Below are 16,525 nucleotides of genomic sequence, written 5' to 3'. Positions count from 1 at the left end.
GTGTAGAGGTTAGTGTGGAACTATTACAGTCTCTTTATGTCCTCCCACTGTCCAAAGACATGCCAAGCAGGTTAAATGGTCATTGTAAATTGTCCTGTGATTAGGTTAGGGTTAATTGGTATTGTGGGGTTGCTGGACCGGCGTCGGCCGGAAAGGGCCGACTCCGGGCAGTATCGCTAAATAAATAACAAATCAAATAAATAAATCTAGTTGCAGAGAATAAATTATGTCCAACATGAAAGACCCAGTGACTTTTGAAGACACTCCCTTTACTAAGACCGCATCATCAACGTATTGGGGATCCCATTGTCCAGCAAATAGAATTGCAGTCAACATTACATTGTGTAATTGGTATTGAACTTGGTGTCAATTGCTAAGAGTGGATGATTTCACAATAAAGACCATGGAGATTATGAATAAATATTAGAAGATAGCAGCACAGATATATAACAGCTGTTAGAAAAATTAGAGAATCCTTTACTAACCCACAGTAGAAAGGGTTTTACTGAAGAACTGGGTTAAGGTTTTTAAAAAAATTTTGCTAAGAAATGATTGAAGATGTCTTGTACTAATATTTGGACCTTGTTTTTGCACAAGGAATTGTTAATGTGTTGTATATTTATCATAATGTCTATATTTTCTGTTGATACCCAGTGAAGAACATGATAAAGGTTCAAAAAAGTATCCATTTGAATGGGAGGACATCACAAAGTTCTTGTTTTCACCAATAAGCATTTGTGGTTCAAGATAAAGCTTAGACCTTTCATTCCTTTGTCTTGCCTGTAAAATACAAGCATTTTTGTCACCAATTAAGATAAAAGAAACCATTTATGCTCTCCCCCTCTCTCCCCCTCTCTCCCCCTCTCTCCCCCTCTCTCCCCCTCTCTCCCCCCTCTCTCCCCCCTCTCTCTCCCCTCTCTCCCCCCTCTCTCCCCCCTCTCTCCCCCCTCTCTCCCCCCTCTCTCCCCCCCTCTCCCCCCTCTCTCCCCCCCTCTCTTGTCTCTCTCTCTCTCTCTCTCTTCTCCCCCCCCTTTCTGTTTATCACAATATGGTTGTAAACTCAGGAATCCTAATTTATTACCCTAGACTTTGAGGTTTTAGCCATCTGTTTTTTCAGTTTTAGGGCTGTTTCTGTGCACTAAAAATTCTGTTTATCAGACACTGAAGTCAGTGCTGTAACTGTCAATTACACGGCTCTTATCTGGCAAGCCTATATTCTCTGACTGGCGTCTTCATTCAGCTCTATTGGAAGCATGCAAAATTGATCTGGTTAGCTCCGGGCATAGTCAAAATGACCCTCACCTCATAAATGTTCCCATTACTGTTAATGTGGTTTTCGGGGTCTAAGCTCCTAAGATATATAGTACTCTGCAAAAGGCTTAGGCATATATACATATCAAGAACACCTGAGACTTTTGCACAGTGTTGTAATAATTTTTGTTTTGCACTATACTGCTGCTGCAAAGAAAACAATTTTTTGGACATATATGAGTGATAATGAACCTGGTTCTGATATGCGGACTGAGAATGGGAAGGGAGCAGGGAGAGGGGAGTCATGGTTGGGAAACGGGGAGGAGTGGAATACAGGTTTCCCCCACTATCCGAAGGTAGAGCGTTCCCATGAAATGGTTCATAAGCCGGAATGTCGTAAGGTGAATAAGTAATTACAATTTATTAATATGGGAAAAATTCTTGAGCGTTCCCAGACCCAAAAAATAACCTCCGAAATTATGCCAAATAACACACAAAACCTAAAATAACAGTAACATATAGTAAAAGCAGGAATGATATGATAAATACACAGCCTATATAAAGTAGAAATACTTTCCTGCAGCACTGTCTAGCGCAGCGAAAAACTCGCAGAAGCACTCTCGGCAGAAACACTCTCTCCAGTAATCTTTAAGCTTTGAACCTGCCAAATCTTACCAAATAACACATAAAAATACACAGCCTATATAAAGTAGAAATAATGTATGTACAATGTAGTTTCACTTACCGGAATCGGGAAGACTCTAATAAGTTGCAGTTTCGTCACAGTTAAACACTTGCTTATATGAATAAGCACCTGACGCAATCAGCAATCACCTCTGATGTGGACCAACATTTACATGCCGGGCGGCACCTAATTAATTAGCTTGTTTGTTTCGGCTTTTTTTCTTAAAGATGTGCTGGGTGCGTTCTACTACCGCTGCATTCTTCGCGGCAATGTATCCAGAGGTTGGGGACCACTGCTTAAACTATGAAGCTGCCCTCGCCTCAGAAACCGACCAAACCACCCATAACTACCTTTAAATTCCACTTTTGCAACACTTTCATCACCATTGTCCAGTGCTTTCTGTTTCAGCTTATTAAAAAGACTGACTGATTTCTCCTTAAGTATAAGAAAACCTAACGGAACACCACGCCTTGTACACCCATCAATCCACTCAAGCAGTAGACTTTCCACTTTATCCATTATTGGATGCCGACTAAGAGAGACTACTTTGCTACGAGCAAAACCAACAGTAACATTGGCAGCTTTCAAAATTCTTTCGCTCTGCGTATAAATAGTGCCAATAGTGGACACAGGCAAGTTCAACAAGTGGACAACGTCCTTACTTCGTTCACCACAATTGAAACGCTTAATTATGTCTAGTTTTACACTTTGTAACACCCTTACGAGCTCTTTTAGGCTTTTCCGATACCTTAGAACTCATCTTGCTAACGGATGCACAAAATAAATTGAGATAAAACATGTCTTTAAGCAATGCCGGCTAGAATGCAGTTCTGGGGGAGGAGCTTGGTTGTTCGGGTGTGCGCTGCCTTTTTTCGTAACAGTGAAAACACCTTCTGTTAGCGAAAACAGGTAACTAACGTAGGTCTTTCGAAACAGCAAGGTGTCGTAAAGCGAACGTTAGGAAAACGGGGGGGCACCTGTATACATACATGCCTCAGACTTTGGTATAGTGGTGTAGTTTGGTTAAGGTTTCTAGGCAATCATGAATGAATCATAGGTGCTCAAATGGTTGGCATTTTGAGAATTTCTCAGGTAGTGGCATGAAAAGGAATGGCGTTTTTGCACACATTCCATTAGAACGTTGCTACAGAACCATAGACAATTGTGATAGGAAGCTACAAGTCCATCGAGCTTAATATAAGAGAGTACTGGTACTGATGAAGATGCTCCAGAGTTGTTTGAGGATGTGGAAGCTTTCTGCCTTCCTCACGGCTTACCATTTATGATGGCACTCATCCGGTGCCTCTATCGAACCGGTCACAAAGCACATTGAATATGTTACCTTTGAACAATAAAGTTAGTCTAATTCACTTTAGTCTAATTTGCTTATATTTTGTAGCAAAAGCCTTTTATTTTCCAAAAACAAATGAGATAGATAATGCTGCTTCTTGTCCATGAGAACTGAATGAGCGAAACAAGTGGACATACTGTAATCATAGAAACCAATATTAATATAAATAGCCAGTTCAATGATTGAAGTGAGAAAAGGGATTTGCTATGGACCCATGTCCTTGTTGGCTGGCTTTGGGGGCTACCCAGATTTAGTCTCCTCCTTGGCCATGATAGACATTACGTTTCATCCTAATTCATATCAATGACACTTGACCATAATAAATTATGCAACATATACTTTTCACTTTCACTTTCATCCAAGTTGCACATCATTTCTGATTTGGAGGCGTTATCAATGTTCCTGTCAGTCAAATCCTAATCCAATATTCCTGGAGGTGATACTCAGATTTTAATCATATTGCAGCTATTGGCGATATTGTGAATGAAGCAGCTCCCAATTAGGTTAGATTTAGTTGTCCCATAGTCACAGAATATAGAACGAAGAACAGTACAGGTCTGGAACAATCCCTCAGTTCATGATGCTGTGCTGAACTAATTAGACATCCCCTTTGAACTTGCCCCTTATCATCTTATATGTGTTGTTGTTCCTTTCTGCGCCTTGTGGCGCATCAGGTGGCAACCTTGCTGTTTTTTTAGCATTTTGTCTGTTTTTTACGAGGCTAAGTTGCTGGCTAGAACAGATGGAAAGCATGCAAGGAGCCAGCCAGATTCGAACCCAGGACCACTTGCCTCAAAGCCAGGTGTGGATGCCACTACACCACTGGCCAGCACCTTGTATGTGTGCCTTCTAGTATTAGGCATTTTGACTCTTAATACCATCTGACTACTCTATCAATGCCTCTTATAATCTTGTACGTCCTGATCAGGTATACGTTCAGCCTGTGCCGCTCTACTGAAAAGAATCCAAGTTTGGTCAACATCAACTTATAGCACATGCTCTCAAATCCAGGCAGCATCTTGATAAACCTCTTTTGCACCCTATCCAAGGCCTCAACATCCTTTCTATAATGGGACAACCAGAACTGAATGCAGTACTCCAGATGTGGCCCTGCTGTCGTTTTATAAAGCTGCAACATAACTTCCAATTCTTGAACTCAGTGCCTTGACTTAATAATGCCAAGTGTGTCATATGCCTTCTTTGGCACCTTGTCAGCCTGTGCAGCCACTTTAGAAAGCTACGGATTTGAACTCAAAATCCCTCTGCACATCAACACTGTGAAGGGCCTTGGCATTACTAGTGGACTATCACTTTATATTTAATTTCCTGAAATGCAGCACCTCATATTTAGCAGATTAAACTCCATCTGCCATTTCCTGGCCTGTATCTACAAATCACCTAGGTCACGCTGTATCCTTTGGAACTCTTCTACACTATCCACAATACCGTCAACCTTTGTATCATCTGCATACTTACTAACCAACCCATCTACATTTTCACCCGGGTCATTTATATATGTTTCCAGCAGCTGTGTTCCCAGTATCAATCCCTGCAGAACATTACTAATGACAACGTCCAATCTCATCGACCTCTACTCGTTGCCTTCTATGGGCAAACCAATTCTGAATCCAAGGTTCTGGATGAGTCTCCCATGAGGGACCTTGTCAAACACCATATTAAAATCCAGGTAGACAACATCCACAGCTGTACCTTTATCCTCAAAAAGCTCGGTTCAGTTTGGTGGACACAACCTGCCCTGTTCAAAGCCACGCTTACTGGTCCTAATTTAAGGCATGGTTTCCCAAATGCTCAAAAACCTAATCCACAGAAATATCTCCAAAAGTTTCCTTCTGCATCTGACTTCGTCTTTTAAGGTCTGGCTGCAAATTCCCAAGAGCCAGTCAAACAGTCAAATACAAACAGCCTATAGAAGGTAATCAAATGGAGTTCGTTCCATTCTTTCCCCATAATGCTTCATTTGTTTCTCCAAGTACTCTGCGGTTTGATGTTTCATATTGTTTGCGTTACTCGCTTGTGATTTTGCCGTTTGCGTGATTTGTTCTTTTTTTCGGCTGTTGGGTGTTTGATGTTTTCTTTGAACGGGTTTTGTGGTGTTTCTTTGTTTCGTGGCTGTCTGCGAGAGGATGAATCTCAGTTGTATACTGCATACATACTTTGATAATAAATGAACTTTGAATCTTTGAAGTACTTATCCAGTTTACTTTAGAAAATTGCTATTTGGCCTGTTCCTATCTACCTCATCAGCACAGGCATTGTAAATCATCGTATTCTGCACAAAATGTTTGTTGCCTCTGGTTCTTTTGCCAAACATCATAAAACTATGCCTTCAGCTATTAGAAAATATTTTTACTTTATTTAGATTTAACTACCTCTACCAAATCTTCTTTTAGTGACTTCAAGTTTATTGTCTTAGGCATGTTTATAAAGGGTATAAATGCCATGAAAACAGCAGCAGTACAGTACATGACAAATATAAGTTAACATAAACTTGAATATACATAAATTACACTCTTCCCGAAGGAGACAGTCCGTAGTCTATCTGCATAACTATACTTTGGATCAATCAAACGAATCTCTTCTGTACCCTGTCCAAAGTTTTCATGTGTTTCATAGGTATGGCCAAAAAAAGCAATTACTATGATCAAAGGAAACTGTAAAAAGCCTCTAAACTCCAATAATCTCCAACAACAGTGATTTTGGATCATGTCTTGTGCAATCTGCTGCTCAGATGACCACAATAATTGTGATAGCTTTGAATTTTGAAGACTCCCTCAAAATAACTGATTTGCGCTCCACTATTACAAAATCAGCTATTTTATTTCTCTGCTTAGCTAGTTACTACTTAATTTTTTTAGGAATAAAGTTAATTGAACCTGTAGATATTCTGCCTGAGCACCACAACCAGTTGAACACATTGTCACATACATTGAAAGGATTTAGTTATTTACTTACTGAGATTCAGTGCAGAAACAGCCCTTCCGGCACTTTGAGCTACACCACCTAGCGTTCCCCTCATTTAATCTGAACCTAATCATGGGGCAATTTACAATGACCAATTAACCTACCAGCCAGTAGGTCTTTGGACTGTGGGAGGAAACCGGAGCACTGCAAGGAAACCCACATGGTCACGGGGAGAACGATTGAACCCAGGTCGTTGGTACTGTAAATCATTGTGTTAACCACTGCGCTACTGTGCCAAACTTAAATTTATTGAAGGCTGTGTTTCCTTCCTTGTCAAATAGGACAATTGTTTTGGTGAAATAACTTAAAATTAATCCACTGTTTTATTGTTGCCCATTACTTCTTTTCCAGTGCCCTGAGACTCTTCTTCATTGTATGTACAAAAATTAGTTTTACAGGCTTTTGTAAACCAGGAATAAAAGAAACTACTTCAAATGTTAAGATGGTGCTTTACAAGTCACATAATTTTACTCCTCTGTTTCTGCAACCCATTTCCCAGATTATTATTCCTAAACTTTACGATCAAGTACACATATGTTCAGGTGCAAATCTATGTAATGAAAAGTTTCTTTTACCTACTCCAGATTACTGTTTCCAAGTTTGCAAAACAGAGATTTTTGTGCTTTGTGAGTGACATGGCCTCTTTCTAAGCCTTAGTGAATCTTAAATAATCTTTCAAAGTTGGAAACAAGGGTGTTCCTTTCTATTACATGGATATCTTTTTGCTTGAGTCTTGGTTCAAGTCAGTTGTTGTGAATGATTGTAGGATTTTGCTTTATCGCTCTTTCAATGAAAATGTGTTTCAGCTTTACTTTAATGATGTCTTCTTGTTTCTTCAGATGTGATTTGTTGCCTCATTATTGTCTGAATCACGCCATACACATTCTCTTTGGTTATCGCCTTCCTCCCCTTCTTGATATCTTAACTTTGCTTGATTGTTAACTTTTACTATCTCTGAAAAGTTATAGATCTGAAACTTCAGTTCTGTTTCCTTGGAAGCTGCCACACATGTTGAGTAATTTCAGCATCTTTTATTGTTATGCAGTATTTAATTCAATATTTAATGCAATATTTAGATAGTAGCATTAGGTTTCCACATTTGTTCAAAGTTCAAAGTAAATTTATTATCAGAATACATATATGTTACCATATTACTACTATGAGAGTCACCTTCTTGCTGGCATTCACAGTAGAACCAAGAAACACAACCGAATCAATGAAAAATTACATGATGAGCAGCCAACCTGCAAAAGGCAAACTATACAAGTACAAAAAAAGACACAAGTAACAATAAATAAATAGTAAATAAATAATACTGAGAACGTGAATCTGTCTGAGAACATTTGTTTGTTTAAATTGCACCAGACCGAATCCATAAGATCAGGGGTTCTCAGGCTGAAGTTCCTCTGGCCCCTCGGTTAATGGTAGAGGTTCATGGCATAAAAGAGGCTGGGAACCCCTGTACAAAATAGCTATTAATGAATGAGGTCATTTAATCCAGAGACTAAAGTGGTAGGTAAACCTCAGTATTTTACCACATGTTGGACAAAAGGACAAAGCCAGAGGGATTACCGATGGGTGAGAATCTTTATTCTTCTTAGGTCTTTATTCTTTGGAGTGTAGAAGGTTGAGGGGGGATTTGATAGAGGTGTTTAAAATTATGAGGGGATTTGATAGAGTTGACATGGATAGGCTTTTTCCATTGAGAGTGGGGGAGATTCAAACAAGAGGACATGAGTTGAGAGTTAAAGGGCAAAAGTTTAGGGGTAACATGAGGGGGAGCTTCTTTACTCAGAGAGTCGTAGCTGTGTGGAACGAACTTCCAGCAGAAGTGGTTGAGGCAGGTTTGATGTTGTCATTTGAAGTTAAATTGGATAGATATATGGACAGGAAAGGAATGGAGGGTTATTGGCTGAGTGCAAGTTGGTGGGACTAGGTGAGAGTAAGAGTTCGGCACGGACTAGAAGGGCTGAGATGGCCTGTTTCCGTGCTGTAATTGTTATATGGTTATAATCCTATTTACTGGTTGTATAAGGGTTCAGCATTAAATAAAACCTAGCAGTATTTCATAATCTCTATGTGAGATTAAAAACAACAGTTGCAGAAGGTGCAAAACCATGTTTAGGTAACTAAAAAGATCATGTTAGAAGCAGGTAATCCAACCTTAAAAATGTAGTTATTTATTTTGTTTATCGACATATAATGCTGAGTAGGCCCTTCTGTCTGTGCAGCCAAGCGACTCCCCCGACTTAATCCTAGCCCAATCACAGGACAGTTTACGATGACCAATTAACCTACCAACTGTGGGAGGAAACGCGAGCACCCTGAGGAAACGCATGCGGTCACGGGGAGAACATACAACCTCCTTACTGTCAGTGGCAGGAGCTGAAGCCAGGTCACTGGAACTATAAAGCATTGTGCTAAGCACTGTGCTACTGTGCTGCCCCAACATGCACAGATTTGGAAAATGTTCATATCAGGGGTGCATAAATTGATGCCTTCTTCAGAACTGGTGTTGCAGTTTTCATAATGAATCTTCTGTTCAGGTACAGATGACAGATAATTGCATCGGTGTGACTGTTAGATAAAAATTGAATTACATGGTGGAAATTGGATATCTGTGGTAAAGACTAAGTGCTAAGTTATTAACTAGCATCCTTGTACAGTAGAATTTTTACAAAACTACTTGGTGAAGGTGTCCTTGATGGTGCTTTAAAACACGGACAAGATGTAAAGTAGTACAGGGAGGAAAGAGCACTGTTATCAGTGGGGCACAGTATCTGCTGGTGTGAAACTCCACTGGTTAGCAGAATTGCCCCACACAGGTCTTTGGTGATATGAAAGCAGATTTGTTATGCCTGTCCTGGAAAACTTTGTTTTCAGCTTATAGAAAAAGAAAAATGAGTAAAATATCATTTTTAACTGGAGTTATGTTGTGGAGTCCAACTGTAGAAAAGAGATTAGAAGACAGATCTCTAGAATTTAAACGGAAACAATACATGCATTTATGCCACCATCTGAAAGAAAAATAAGCTGGTGAAAAGGGGTTTCTAAATAATAAAGAATTATTATTCAAGACTCCTTTTTCTTAACTTTCTGGTTACGTGAGATGAGAGCAGTGGTAGTACTACTGACGTGATTGGTCTTATACCACCATGATTAACTGCCTTTTCTTGGTAGTTATTTCAACTGTTTCAAATTGCTTTAAGAATAACATCTGCAACATAAGGCTCATCTGCATCAATAATGAATTCTAGTCTTACAGTTTTGTATCTTAAGAAAGAAATTAAGGTGGCTATGAGAGAATGTGGTTATCTTCAGGAAATCTCTGGAGTGATGGTAAGATCATCCAGTAAGCCCTATAATTCAAGTTTTATATAAGCACACATTTGAGAAGAATCAAGCACAGACTTTTTTTTAATCATACTGAAATGCCATTGCAGAAATCTAATTCAAATTGACTTCATATTCTCTCTGTTTGTTGTGGAGAAAGTAATTTCCAACCACGTTAAAATTTCTTACCCACAACAGTTCGGCAGCACAATGCTATACATAGCTTTATTTGTATATTCATAGGAGCCACAAACATCTTGGCATGAAAATCCTTGTCTCTGGAGTGCACTGGAATTATTTTTTTCTGAAGTACAGGAATACATTAGATGGCATTGTGGAGACCTAACCTTTACTTGAAATTGCCATTTGATGTAAAAATGAAATGCTTTTCTTTTAAAAAGGATAATATGTGTTTTTAAAGAATTATCTCTGCCAATTTACTGAGTGGAAAAATCATATTTTCAACAAAAATTCTGCAAAGACAAAGCTGCAGAGCTTGGTGTTTGAGGAACATGGCCAGCAATATCATGAAGGATCCCACCCACTCTGCTCATGGACTGTTTACTCACTCCCATCGGGGAAAGGTCTACGTAGCATCCACATCAGGATCACCAGGCTCAGAGGCAATTAGTTTCCCCAAGCAGTAAGGCTGATCAACACCTCCGCTCGCTAGTCCACCTCACCACAGCCCCATAAGACAAAGGAGCAGTATTAGGCCACTTGTCCCATCAAGTCGCCACCACCACCACCACTATATCATTTCCTGTCAGATTCACCTTATGCACAGACACCACTGTGCCTAGCGTCACTTTATGTACATACAATAAATCTATGTATACAAGTTATGTATTTACATTTATTTTGTTCTCTATCTTATCTTGTTTTTTTTTGTGCTGCATTATATCCGGAGTAAAGTTCAAAGTAAATTTATTATCAGAGTACATATATGTTACAAGATACAACCCTGAGATTTGATTTCTTGCGGGCATACACAATAGATCCAATAATCAATAGAATCAATGAAAATCTGTATCAACAAGGCCTACAACTCGTGTGCAAAAGTCAACAATCTGTGCAAGTACAAAAATGAAGAAAGAAACAAAATATTAATAAAAGTAACTAAGTAAGCAATAAATATAATGACATGAGATGAAGAGCCCTTGCAAGTGAGTCTGTAGAAGTGTGGGAACAGTTCAGTGATGGGGTGAGTGAAGTTATCCCATCTGGTTAGAGAGCCTGATGGTTGAGAAGTAACAACTATTTCATTCTCCTTTACACTTGTGTTCTGGAAATGAGATCAAATAATCTTGAATCTTGAACTATGCTTATGATCATATTTCCAATAATTTGTTTATTTTTGTACTATAATTTTGACGTGATAAAGATAAAAATTAAATATTAAAATTTAGTTTTTACTTTTACCAAAGAACAGTTTCTTGGTTTTGCACAATTCTGAAATGGGAATAAAAATCATTTGTAGATTATGTATCCAAGGTAGACCACGCTAAGTTTGAAGTTTTGCTTAAGAATTTCAGTTGACAAGTCTCTTTGTTTTGTGTAATAGTTTCTGTCAACAAGCTGGTCTGTGGAGAATCTAATCTTTGATATTAGTTAATAGATGTCTTGTATCTCATTTTTTAAACTGTTGTCATTTAAATGTTAGTTTGCTGAATAGTAATATATTTTGGATTAATTACAAATTGATGTTCCCCTTTTATAGTGTTCTGAATTTCATGTCAGCAGTTTTATGTCAGAAATAGTTGTCCTTCACAATGTTTATAGCTGTATGCTTTTGCACAAGTGGTTTCTATAGCTACTGTACAGCAGCAGATGTAAAGCAGTGAAAAGCTGTGATAAGAAAGACAGGATTTTTAAACAAAAACCAGACATGGACAATTACCCCGAAGCTGAACTGAGGCCCTCAGAGTAAATGTAGGATATGAATTTTTAAAAAGTGTAAGCAAAAGCAGCACTACCTGGTACTTTCTTTTTCCTGTTTATAATATGGCAATAGCATAGCTAATAACAGATTAGATATCGCAAGTGTCAGAGCAATGCTTTAGGTCAGTTTTTGTGAAGAAACCGATTATCAAGGGTGAGTTTGAAATTCCAGAGCTGAGGTGAGAAGCACTGAGTAACAAGTTTCTTTTGTTATTTTATGCTTTCAACTGCCATTTGCCTCTAAAGTTTACAGATAACATTTCTCTCTTCAAACAGCTGGTTTTTAAAAGGCCTCTAAATGACTTGTGGTTAACACTGCAACCAATGATTATGTTATCATTTGAAGAGGGCCTGTAAGTTTTAATGTAACAATAGTAGCACAAACCACTGAAGGTCAAAGATGACACTGTTTAACCCTCAAACATCTGAAAGGAATAAATCAAATTTAGAGGTTTAACGTAGGTCTAGCTAAATGCATTTCTGATCCAAGCCTAAGCTTCCACCATACTTGGCAGACAATTTCATTCTGTAGTAATTCTTGATCCAAGTGCAACATTTTAAGTAGAAATGCTGATCATAGCACAAAAATATGGCCAGCTATCTGACTGCATTGATTTGCACAAAACAACTTTGGTAAAAGACACATAAAATGCCTTGCTGACACGAGAAAATGATTTGTGCGTGAGTGTTCTTGTTTCAATTGCATTGCTGGATAAAAGATTAAATGGATTGCAGTATGAGGGTTTGGAAATTGGCTGCTTTTAGCTGCTGATTTCTGATCTGAACCTGACCCCTTTTATTTTTATTTATTGAGATTTTGCGTGGAATAGGCCTTCAGACCCTTCGAGCCATGCCACCTAGCAACCCCCCATTTAATCCTAGACTAATCACGGGACAATTACAATGATCGATTAACCTACCAACTGGTACGTCTTTGGACTGTGGGAGGAAACCAGAGCACCCTGAGGAAACCCACGCGATCACAGGGTATTGAACCTGGGTCACCTGTACTGTAAAGCATTGTGCCACCCACCTTCCTGATAATTTGGAGTATTTGTTTGATTGGAATGAAATCCAGGCATGTTAAACATAAGATAAATGCTTTGACTGTTTCATTCTCAATTGCTTCATTGGAGGAACAGTGACAATCATTGGTTATATTAAATTCAATTTCATCACAGCCACCCCATTAAATGTCTTTTTTTTCCTCAGAACCAGTTAACTTAAAGGTATAGCAGAACAAATTAAATTTACATTCTTAAAAGATAGACAATGTTCATATCTAAGGCTGAGGTTAAAGTGCTTGTTTGAAATGATCACTAATTAATGAACTTATTTAGCATGTTAAGTTTTCAACATGTTATTCATGGTTGATGAGAAATAAAGTTGATCAATAGTTTACAAAGAGCTTTAGGGGGAGAAAGGGGCAATATAGATGAAACTACATCCAAGCAGGTGAATGGATCATTCCCTTGTAGTTTGTTGTCCACACTTCTGAAAAATAATATGATTAATGTAATGCATATAATTTATAACTATCACAACATGCCGGAGGAACTCAGCAGGTCGGGCAGCATCCGTGGAAAAGGTCGGTCGACGTATCGGGCCGGAACCCTTCGTCAGGACTGTAGGGGAAGGGGCAGAGGCCCTATGAAGAAGGTGGGGGGAGGGTGGGAGGGAGAAGGCTGGTAGGTTCCAGGTGAAAAACCAGTAAGGGGAAAGATAAAGGGGTGGGGGAGGGGAAGCAGGGAGGTGATAGGCAGGAAAGGTGAAGAAAGAACAGGGGAAAACACAATGAGTAGTAGAAGGAGGCGGAACCAAGAGGGAGGCAGTATGCAGCTGGGGGAGGGGGCAGAGTGACATAGGGATAGGGGAAGGGAGGGGGAGGGAATTACTGAAAGTTGGAGAATTCTATGTTCATATCAAGGGGCTGGAGACTACCTAGATGGTATATGAGGTGTTGCTCCTCCAACCTGAGTTTAGCCTCTTCATGGCAGTAGAGGAGGCCATGTATGGACATATCTTGTATGGGAGTGGGAAGCAGAGTTGAAGTGGGTGGCTACTGGGAGAACTTATAACTATTCTTCGTTCACTACGTTTTTCCTGGAGAAATTGCTCTATTCTTATTGATGGAGCTTGGGGTAGCTTCATTTCCCTCCACTTTTTTAATGGACCCTATTTTTCAAAACATTGGATTTGTCTGTTGTAAGATTAACTCTTTGCAGTGAGTCAATATCCAGTCTCCTACTCAATGGCTGATGAAATGTTGACAATAAATACTCTTTAAAAAGAAAATGAAGTGTTACATAATACAGTGGAGTTACAACAGGGTTCTGTTCTTAACCCAGACAGTTTGCAAGATCAAAATGCAGCTGCAAGCTAAGTCCCAGTCCTGAATCAGCTGGCAATTTTATCCTACCTGTCTCTCAAGCTCTCATTCATATGTATAGGCAGTACTTAAGTCAGGCATGTGTAACCTGTTGGGAGAACCTGTACCTTGATAAAGAACTTCAACCTCAGAACAGAAGGAAGTCCATTTGGAATGGAGATGAGGAGGAATTTCCTTTAGCTAGAAAGTGGTGAGTCTGTGGAATTCGTTGCCACAGGTGACTGTGAAGGCCAACTTGTTGGGTGTATTTAAGGCACTCGGTTGATAGATTCTTGATTAGACAGGGCATGAAGGATTGTGGGGAGAAGGCAGGAGAATGGACTTAAGAGGGAAATGGGTCAGCTTGATGAAATGGCGGAGCAGACTCATTGGGCCAATGGCCTAAATTCTACTCTTATATCTAATGGTCTTATGGTTTTAAATTTGCTGATGATACCAGAATAGGCACTGTGGTTTCTATTTTTTGCCCACTATTCAGTGCCTTCATTCAGGATTTAGCTGAAGACATCTCATTAAAAAGCCGGACAAAGACTTTGAGATTTAATCTATTTTTGAAATTCTGAACTGGATTTGAATGTGCAGTGTACCCAGTTTCCAATGGTGCATCAGTGTTTTTCCTCAGTTTGTTACTTAATACCTAACAATTTCACAAATAACATTGTTACTGATATGTTATGTTATGTTATATCCATGTTACGTTTTTCAAAAATAATTATAGGAAACTGCACACATCAGACACGAAAGAGCCAGTGTTTAGAATGCACAGCTTTACCAGATTTTTTGTTTATATTGAATAAATCATAAATGATTGAAAGAAAGTGCAGCAAAGTAAGAGCTAATAGTATATTAGCATGAATAGAGGATCACAGAATGAACGGAAATCAAGGATAATGGGTTGCAGACACAAATTGCTCAATGAACTCAGCCAGCCAGACAGCATCTGCGGAGAGGCATAAACAGTTGACATTTCTACAATTGCACAGGATATTACCAAGCTCACAATTAAGAGTTCCGTGTTCAGTTTTGGTTTCCTTGTTTAGGAAGGCATTTACATACCTGGTAGTCAGTTCAGACCTGGGTCACTGCTGTACTCTGAAGATGAAAGAGTTGTTTTAGGAAAAGAAGTGAAGCAGGTTGATCCCATACTCACAGAGTCATTGAGAGATGCAGCAGGGAAACAGGCTCTTTGGCCACTGACCAGCAACCTCCTGTTTACGTTACTCTGACAGTAATCCCACTTGTTCTTTAACTCCCCCATATTATTTATTTTTTATTTAGCAATACAGCCCTCCTGGCCCTTCAAGCCACGCTGTCCCAGCAACTCCCAAAAAAACCCGATTAACAATAACCTAACCACAGGACAATTTACAATTACCAGTTAACCTGATCTGGTACGTCTTTGGACTGTGGGAGGAAACCAGGGGACCTGGAGAAAACCCACGTATTCCATGGGGACGATGTACAGGGATGCCACTAGAATTGAACAGTGAGTGGCAAAGACAATTCAAGGAGCCAAATGGCCAACCCTTCTGTTTCGTATGTATGTACGAAAGACCAGGACAACAGAGAGCAAGAGAAATAGGGAGAGAAATTATTATCATGGGGAGCCCTGAGCTGGAGTCAGGCAGGGCAAGATCAGCATCAGGGGCAGTTAAGAGACATCGAAGTTGGGAGTGAGAATCTTCTTTTGAGAGAACAGCATGCATTTTTGTGAATTTTACATTGAGCGTTTTCATTGAATTCATTTTTAAAATCAAGCAAATTTGTCTTTGAAGAATACTGTAAAGCATGAGGTTCGGAAGCAGGGATGAGGAGATGTGGTTGGGTGGGAACAGGTCCTTTCCCAGTGATCCGTTACCCTGCAAAAGAAATAAGTGACATTCAAAAGGAGAGAGGGAAGATGACAAACTTACAAGGAAAGCTTTTTGAAGGGAAAAGCTAGGGGGCAATGTTATAGTGAGAGTGATTAGAAAAGAATTCAATCATTCATCTTACTTGGCTCTGACATGAAATGGGTCCATTTGCAGATATGTATTTGTTTATATTTTGTGACTGTAAACACATATGTTACAAAACAACAGCAGCCCACAATTTATTGGGAATTCTACTGTTGTTACATTAGATATGAACAACCTCCTTCAAGCTTACCTCTCTTCTTCATCTCTTAGGATAAGGATCGATATGCCCACCTTAATGATGCCAGGTATAATCCATATGTCGGCCACAATTCATTCCGCGAGAAATATTTCAGTGGAGTCATGAAGAAGATTTCTAAGGAAAATAGAAATACCCAGAACTGAGAAGCTCAAATATATTTTCATCTGTAAGAGATTTTTTAAGTTAATAAATGCAGATCCCTTTTAGTTGATTGTCATAGTTTCTTATTTCAGATATGGAAGTAATTAGTGTGAAATGTATTTTAATATTAAATGACAAAATAGAATATGCATAATCAGCTAAAATAATAATTGTCCTTTTATAAGCATTAAGTACAACTAACTGTTATGTGAGAAAGATACAAAGGATAGTATGTATTAAAATAATGGCGTGTACGAAAGGTCAATAGACTCTAAGACCAAAGAAAGTTCGAAGT

At 39.1% G+C, this 16,525-nt stretch overlaps 1 protein-coding gene across 2 annotated transcripts in view; it reads left to right on the top strand.

Annotated features, from left to right (window-relative positions):
* Positions 1-16,284, top strand: part of trmt11 (tRNA methyltransferase 11 homolog) — a 79,693-nt gene extending 63,409 nt beyond the window's left edge. Inside the window, exon 14 of one of the 2 annotated variants that reach the window (XR_011889198.1) lies at positions 16,101-16,188. Coding sequence is in view for 1 of the 2 variants with exons in the window: in XM_072279144.1 (XP_072135245.1) it covers positions 16,101-16,232 (132 nt within the window). In the remaining variant the exon portion in view is untranslated. Of the gene's footprint in view, positions 1-16,100 lie in introns of both variants that reach the window. The other variant, XM_072279144.1, reaches the window with a different exon arrangement.
* Positions 16,285-16,525: the final 241 nt, after the last annotated feature.

The sequence above is a fragment of the Mobula birostris genome, chromosome 2 (genome assembly GCF_030028105.1).
Source record: "Mobula birostris isolate sMobBir1 chromosome 2, sMobBir1.hap1, whole genome shotgun sequence".
NCBI lineage: Eukaryota > Metazoa > Chordata > Chondrichthyes > Myliobatiformes > Myliobatidae > Mobula > Mobula birostris.
The sequence above is the reverse complement of the archived record's forward strand: the minus strand, read 5'-3'. Positions and strand labels throughout refer to the sequence as shown.